The following is an 8,822-nucleotide window of genomic DNA, read 5'->3' as shown; positions in this document are numbered from 1 at the left end:
GGACTTTGCAAGACTTCGAGAATTCCTCTAATGTGGAGCGTAGGCTACGCCGCTGGGGATGGGGATTATCATGTGGATATGTACATAAATAAGTGTGGAGAGGGAATGTGGGAGGTGGAAGTGTATACGCAGATATTAAACTTATTTTGGTTTGTGCGAGTATTGACAAATGTATTTAATTTCGCAGTCGATGGTTTGGCATATGCATAAATGCATACATATTTTAATTTTGTAAATTTTTAAAAATCTTTCAATAAATCAGCATTAAGCTTTTGCATAAATTTGTGTACTTTACAGGCGAGATTTCTGGGCTCCGCAAAACTTTTACATAACCTTATTAGTGTATTTTTGGAATTAATTTTTTTTTCCTGGTAACCTCTAAAAGCCGCTAATTCTATTTGTACTGTCGTTAAGGTTATGGAAATTTTGTTTTAAATCTCTTAACGATGTATTTATCGATACTATGATCAATGTAGATATATTATTCTAAACTGTGTTGTTGTGAGGCGAAAATAGCCAAAGATTCCCAGATACAAAAATATTTTAATTGAGCAAACAAATTTTGGTTTTTCCAGTTTTCAGGCATATCTAACAGGCAAAGTTAATATTTTAATACACTTCTGGGTCTGAAAGTTCCCTATAGTCCCAAAAAAAATCCCGCCAAACCCAGAAAATTTCCAACAAATACCGAAAAGTTCCGAGAAACTATCGAAAAGTCTCGAAATAGTTTTGAAAAAATATCGAACAGTTCCGAAGAAACCAGAAAAAATTCCAATAAGTCCCGAAAAATTCGGAAAAGTAAAGTTTCTCACAGACTTTCAAATTTCACATGATCACAAAAAAATCCAAAAAATCTTGAGGCATATTATTAACCGACTTCACAAAAAGGAGAAGGTTACCGCATAACTTTGGACCACGTTAACCGATTTCTAAAATAAATTTTTAAAGGAAAGGTGTTACCTCGCAGGTGGCCCCATACTAATTTGGTTTAAATCTGATCATTGGATCCTAAAGAAATTAACGATAACCTTAAATTGTTATATGAGAATTGAAGTCTGTTTGGGCTTCAGCCGACTTCATAAAAGGGAGGAGGTTATACGTTCGTCGGAATAATTTTTTTTATTTTATTTTATTTTTTATGTATGTTACCGCATAACTTCGGACCACGTCAACCGATTTCGATTCAGGGGTGGTCCCATACTAATCTGGTTAAGATCCGTTCATTGGATCATGAAATATATATATTTTTTTTATATGAGAATTGAATTAAAAATTACTTGTTTTAAAGTATTACAACGTGCGGCAGTCAATTTTTTTTTAGTTTTTCTTCTGACACACGATTTGTTAAAGACCGTTAAAAATTGAAAAATATTATTACTGAGAAAATATGTAGAATTCAAGCAGACTTATTGGTGCGTAAAGACGATTAAGTATTGAAAATATTCTTTTAATTTTTCTTAAAATTTAATTTTCTTGAAATTTTGCAATATTTATTTCTGAAAAAAAATATATGTCGTACTTTATAAGTTTAAAATAATAAAATTAATTAAAAGCGCATTTTCAATGCCCTTTCGTCCTTGTGAACCAAGAAATATTAATTTGTTTAATAATTCTACAGAATTTTCTCTTTATTTTAGTACCCATATTGCTACTCTACATAGCCACTGAATTTTTTTAATAATGTTTGGAATCAATCATGTTATTAAAAATACAAAATCCTTAAAAAAAATCCTGACGTCAGAGAGAAAAACTTAAAGCATAAAGGCCAATAGTTTCGTAAGTATATTGATTGCTTGGTTTGTTCCGAATTTTTTTGTTTTTGTCGCACGGTTTTATAAATGCATACAATTTAATAGGCAAACTTAAATTGAATAAGTTTAAAGTGACTTCTCATACAAATTTTCGATTTCGATTTTTTTTAATTTCTGTGTAAATTTTTAACCTTTTATTATCTTAAATTATTTGCTTTATTCGCTAAAAAAAACGCACTGCACAAGGCGACCTGCATAAATATAAAAACTACGCTTGAACTCTTTTGTTTTAACTCTTCGACACCTTTCGCAAGATTTATTGTTGCTGTATTTCCATGAAAAATATGGGAAATTGAAACACTGAAAAGGGCGAATAAATAGATAAATTAAATGGACTAAGTACGGTGGAATTATCGCTTCGTAGGTACTCGTACAAACCGATTTATTCACACGCAATGCAAAGAAAATATATTTTATTACGGAAATTGGGCATTCGTTTTCTTGAAATGCTGCTGAACTTAAATCAAGTGCGCGGAGAATGAAAAGGTAACCTTTTTCGACTACATGAATCATTAGCAGCAAAAATATGTATATTGCTACAAAATTTTCAACTTCTTATACACATGTCCAGAAGTAGCTCGAAAAACTTCATATTGAAGAAATAAGAATTATTTTTATTTATTACAAAAAGCTACACTGCCGGAAAAAAGTATTGGCAAAAAATATGGTTCATTCTACAACAAAAAAAATAAAAATATAATGCCTAAACTTTGAGCAAAACTCACGAAAATTCAGCAAATTTTCAACTTTTTCATCTGATTTTTTAGATTTTTTTGGATATGCAGATTTGTACTACAATTAATTTTATTATAGTTAAGTACAAGTTTAAGGATCACAATGCTAGTGTCCTCTGGGTCTGGCATCCACTGCAACCTAAGAACAATTTTTAAGTAGCTAGGAAGTACCGTTGATTTTTGGCAATTTTTTTCCCGCAATCTTCCACACAAAAAAATAGTTTCAAAAATACTTTATATGGAGAAAAATGCAAAACACCTTCAACTAAAAAAAATTCTCAAAAATCAATGCGATCTTTGACTAACTCCGAACTTGCATGCTTTTTACAAGATTTTAATGGGCTGCGAAACTGCATACTCAAAAGTTGAAACTTTGCATAAAAATTTGCTGAATTTTCGTGAGTTTTGCTCAAAGTTTGGGAATTATATTTTTTATGTTATTTGTTGTAGAATGACCCATTTTTTTATAAAAAAAAAATGGCGGAAGAATATTAGAAAAAAAATTATGGCATATATTGTGAAAAATTTGCTGTGCCAATACTTTTTGCCGGCAGCGTATATATCGCGCACCGTCTTCAACTCAAAATAATATGTTTGTAAGAAAGTGCGAAATACTATTTATTAGTACATGGGCAAGGGCGACTTTTTCGTTTTTTTTTAACAAATTATAACAAAAATTTGCTCCAGCTTTTGCTGAAAGGTAAATAATACCTCTGCATACATTTTTAGCGCATAATCTCAAAAATGCCAAATTTTGGGTTATGACTCTTTTGAAGACATTGTGCGATATAGTTTTTCAAGTAATATCCTACAGATACAAATTATTCTTTTGCTGTTCTTGTATGGCGAGTTACCACGTGGGGCTATTAAATTTCACTATTTCTTCACATGAATAACTATGCTTGTTGCATTGTAAATATGGAGCTATGTAAGTACAGATGTATGTATCGAATCGCAAATGTATACCTTCAACTGGAAAAATACCAGCAACTGTCCATGAACATTCACTACGAGCATAACACACACACCCCGCAAACGCTTAAATCAATAACTACCATTTGACTTATCTATACATGTCTGTTAGTAACTACATACATATGTATAGTTATGTACATTGGCATTTCACATCCGCACTTACCTTATAACTGTCATCGGTAGAAATATATTCGATAAAATCAGCGAGCCATAAATGACAGCAAGCGTTGTGGTGCCCAATGCCTTGTCCGAATTTACGGAGCTCTGCAAATTCGAAGTGCCATGGAAAGCAGTGAAGTGTATCATAAATGCCAGGCCGATAACGATTACATTCTTGGTGATGATGCGCTGCTCGCGTGGCTCATATGAACGCGGTACTTTCGCGACACCATTGCCGGATGCTGTGGTGCCATTTCCATTAGCGTTACCGCTGGCGCCGCTGCCATTGCTCAATCCATTATTGACTCTGATTGTTATGTTGCCGATGTTGTTGTTGGGGTTATTGCTGTGATTATCAGGCGACTCATCATCACTCACTTGTTCGGTGACATTGTAGCTGTGTCTGTGATTGCGGTTTTGATGGTCGGCAGCATGCGGACTGATATCCATTGATGCGGTGTTCGTGGAGGTCAAATTGCCCATGGCAGGTAAAATTGTATAGTTTTGCTAGAGCTGAAAAGTGCGAGAGGAGAATAAAAGAGGGTTGGTATTTTTAGAAGCAAGCATACAAAAATAAAAATTAATTTAAGTGAAGGAAGAGGTGTTTTTGAAGGCAATAATTTCTATACTAACACTATACGACATTTTAAGTTTTTTTTTGTGGTTAATCGATGAGACCAAAGTTGCCGAAAGTCTGGATTGTACAAAGAAAGGTGATTTCAGAGTTTTCCCAGGTTAGTGATTTTAATTCTTTTTTTTTTTCAATTTAAAGTTGGTGGTTGTAGGGGCAGCATTTAAAATAATTAAAAGTAATTTTTAGCAACAAAAAACGATTTAAAAAATATATGTATATATATCTATATATTTCATGATTCAATGATCAGATCCAAAAAAGGAGGAGGTTATCAGTTCGTCGGAATATTTTTTATTTTTTTTTTATGTATGTTACCACATAACTTTGGACCACGTCGACCGATTTCGATAATTTTGCATCGGAAAGGTAGTGTCCCAGAGGCGATCCCATACTAATCTGGTTTAGATCAGATCATTGGATCATGAAAAAATAACGGTACTTCTAAATTTTTAGATGAGAACTGAAGTCGGTTTTGTTTTTTGCTTAAAAATTACTTGTTTATACATATATAACTGTTACAGAGATGGGCAATATGCCAACATTGTCTTAAACGCTTATCAGCACCAGTTGATTCTTATCGCCTTTAGCCAAACACATTTAATTCCATTTTGTGCGGAGCAGCCCCAAGCCATTAAGCCCAGGTTGGGATTAAAACAAAAATATCAAGCCATAAATCGATTTGGCTTTAGTGCTGCTGTATATTTTTATGTATGTATGTAGCTTGGTTGCGAGCCATGGCAGTTGGCCAACGTTCGCTTGTTGTTTTCGTTCTTCCTCCACTGGTACAACTAAATGTATCAGCGCAAATGTAGTTATAAATGGAACAAGTCAATAGCCTTTTTGTTCCACTTTAGTTGCTCGCGACATTTTATGGCGACTGCAAAATAAATTTGTAAAATTTGTTTTTCATTCTCATAACAGGTGGCAGAAAAATTATGGCAGAAAAAGTTAAAAAACAGTGGTTTACTAAAATTGATGATTATACTCTTAGTACTTTAAACAAGCAATTCTTGCACTATGTATATGTTTATATATAAATGGGACGTTTCACATCAAGCGGCCCAGAGCTCGGCCCAAAATTCTGAGCAACTAAAGTAAACCTCTAGTAAGTCTAACTACCCGTAAGCTAATACCATTTCTATTGCAAAGAGGCAGAATCTAAAATTCAAAATGGCGTCATTACTGTGCAGGGTAAAAGACGCTGAATTCTGAAATAAGCAAATATATTTATTAATTTCTTAACAAAATTGAGGCAAAAATGTTGAGTTATGACATTTTTTAATGTTTTTAGGATCGCTAATTACGAATCTAAAGTCCGATTTTCAAATTTCAAAATGGTGTATTCGATAATGGTGGACGTATTTTAAAAAAATCCTTGTATTCACTTGCCAATTTTTACCTGAGGGGTCTTGGGGTCGCTGATTTACAAGATTTCAAATGGTGGACCCAATATAACGGTCAGAAAATTAAAATCACTTGAATTCGCTTAAAACTTTACAGTCGGGGGTTCTTAAAGTCGCCGATTACGAATATGGAATCAGATTTTTAAAAATCAAAATTTCTGATCCATATTGGATCTACCATTTAGCATGGGAAAGTTAAAATCGAAAGTACGTACATTGCGTATGAGTAACATTCCCATCTCGACTAACAATATGGGTAACAAATAAAGAAAAACTCTTTGGCAGTTAAAAATATTGAATTTTTTTTTTGTTCACAAGGACGAATTGATATTGAAAATGCCTTTTTAAATGTTTTTAATTTTTACACTATTAAAGTCGAAGGACGAAATTCGAGGATATGGTCGTGTGTATGTTAATCCTGAACCTATAATTTTTTCAAAAATAAACACTGCAAATATGCAAGGATACTCAAGGGAAACTTTTTAAAAGGCCATTTTCAATACCAGTTTATTTGGTATGCGTATTGTTATTCTATATAAATAGCACTGCATTTTTGAAATAATTTTTGGAACTAATCAAATCTTTGAAATTCCAAAGTCCTTTTAAAAAACTCCCTGATGCCAGAGAAAGAAACTGAAAACGCAGTTTTACTATATTTGTGCAAAACTGGATTTTGATCGGCTCAATGCTATCACTAACTCGATTTTTTTGAGTGACTTATGCCTTTTTCAAAATAAACATTTTCGTGATACCGCTCATTAGTAAAATTTCTCTTGAACAAAACGGCAGTAGTTCTCAACATTTCAATGCAATTTTTTTTTTCAAATTAACCGATACCATTGAATTCTAATTGGTGTTATCATTAATAGGATTTTTTTGAAAAAGTGACTTGTGCCACTTTCAAATAAACGGCTCATACTTATGTATACCATTACAAAAATAACATACTTTTTAATTATACTTGGAATGATATCAAAAGAAAATCACTTTTTGCGACACATTGTAGGTATTTTTGGCACTAACTCCTTTGAGTAGTTGAAGCCAAAATTAGAATTCCCGTTAACCTCAAAGTTTATAAAAAAATACATATATACATAGGTACTTAGTATAGAAATTTCAGCAATGTTATTGATTTGCAGCACAAATTCCCTCGCTTGTAGGTACAGAGTGAATGTAATTCACTTAAATTTTCAATTGAAACTGGTTTCCTGGTTAACTTGATATTGGTTGTTATTGCAAAAAGACAACGCAGCCTAGCAAAGCAAAGCGCAACGCAGAATGTAAAGTTAACCTCAGTCGACATCAATTTGAAAACATCAGCAAAGACTTAATGTAAATAAGACGATAATATTTAATTAATTTGTTTGTAAATGCAAACCAAGTACAAACGCATGTCTCGCACATGCACAAGCACTTGCAGACATGTGTTTGTCAACATTCATCCATTCCATGATGATATGATGCTCGTGTGCTCAATTTGATGTTCGACAGCCGTTTCCACAGAATTTAGCGAATGTATGTAAGTGTGCTTGCCTGTGTATTGGTGCGTGTGCCTGCCTGTTTACACTTGCGGAATTCAATGTTGTTTGTCGTGTCAACAATCAGTTAGTAATCAGTGTAACTTGCAGGTAATTTAGTTTTGTTTCGATTGTAGCGTGCTTTCGGGCGCCATTAAGGTATGCATGCACTATATATTTGCAGCTGCGACTGTACCCACTGGAAAAACACGTAAGCACCTTACGAGGTAATCCATGTTCTCTTTAAGCTTTTAGTAGCAAAATTGTGACTATGACGTCTTACTATCTGAGTTGCAAAATCACGTGCTACTCCGTGCGACGGCTCTACATTCTACGTACCTTACATGGTAAAGCGACTAAGAAGTAGTTCCGCTACCAAATGTACATTCTAAACTCCTACTTCCATGAGGCAACCACGCCCTAATTTAAGTAGGGGCGAATTCGGCAAGGAAGTGGTAAAGACTGCCGGGTGAAGTGTAATTTCGTACAGGGTAAGTAAATGTTACGCACACAAAAAAAGCATCAGGACTGACGTACTTAAATTTTACGCACTTTTGTATAAAAAAAAATGAAAATTTAGTGCAATTCCGCTGTGACCTAAATAATTTGTATTTTGCGCTGGTACAACGGAACAACGCTATGAACTTCTGTTTTACCTGATGTTCACAAAAGGAAAGCGATCTATTGATTCATTTTCTTTCCTAAGCAATACAAACTTAAAAATACCTAGAATCTTTTTATAGTGATCATAGATAGTTGACTAGTCGCTAGCTTATAGCGAAAAGTTGCCATTTTTTGTTATTAATTTTACAGGAGAGGGAGGAACCCCTTTTTAAAAAACGCAATTTTAATTTCTCCTGCTTGCTATATCACAATATAAGTTTTCATGAAAAGTGGACTTAGTAACTTTTCGCTTTAAGCTAGCGTATTGATTATTTTTAACTGACAATTTACTACTCATAATTGACTACTTGTTATTAGCTATTCTCTGGTAATTATTGGTTATTGACTATTTATTGTTGGCTGATGACTATTGACTAATGACTATCGACTAACTATTGACTAGTCAAAATTGTTAATTGACTATTGACTGCAAGCTATTAAAAACTTCCTATTAATTTTTTGGCGTAGAGTTTTTACTAATGAACAATTGACTATTGACTTTTGATTGATGCCGATATGAAATTGACAATTGGCGATTGCCTGTTGGCTTTTAACTATTGCCTATTTAAAGTTGACTGTTGATTTTTGGCTTTTGAAAATTGGCTGTCTCCTACTTATTGACTGGTGAGGATTACTTAATAGTCGTTAAGTAAAATTATTGACATTTTGGATATTTAGCACCATCTCTTTACAAACCATCTTGCATACAAAATTTCGCAGCGTTGTATGTGTATGTGCATAAGAAATTTATTTGTACTCATAAAAGCAAAAATAAATGCTTTTTGGAAACCGACCTACTGCGGCGAAAGCACACACAAATGCATTTTATTTGTTGGAATAAATGACGGTGATTGACAATCAAATAGGCTATCAATTAATGCCTATTGTATGGCAGTTCAGCAAGTGCCCAGTATGATGGATATTAA

General features: G+C 33.4%; 1 protein-coding gene across 1 annotated transcript; it reads right to left on the bottom strand.

The window, feature by feature from the left end:
• Positions 1-3,683: 3,683 nt before the first annotated feature.
• LOC108371226 (probable serine/threonine-protein kinase fhkB) lies at positions 3,684-8,483 on the bottom strand (the record flags this gene model as incomplete). The annotated part of the gene is made up of 2 exons (XM_017626732.1): positions 8,473-8,483; positions 3,684-4,192 (listed from the first exon to the last, which is right to left on the bottom strand). A coding segment is annotated over exon 2 (479 nt), but the record flags the coding sequence as incomplete, so codon positions are not given.
• Positions 8,484-8,822: the final 339 nt, after the last annotated feature.

Source organism: Rhagoletis zephyria, unplaced genomic scaffold (assembly GCF_001687245.7).
Source record: "Rhagoletis zephyria isolate East Lansing unplaced genomic scaffold, Rhagoletis_zephyria_1.1 Rzeph_scaffold_04801, whole genome shotgun sequence".
In the NCBI taxonomy this organism is placed as follows: domain Eukaryota; kingdom Metazoa; phylum Arthropoda; class Insecta; order Diptera; family Tephritidae; genus Rhagoletis; species Rhagoletis zephyria.
This window is presented reverse-complemented; position numbering and strand designations above follow the sequence as displayed.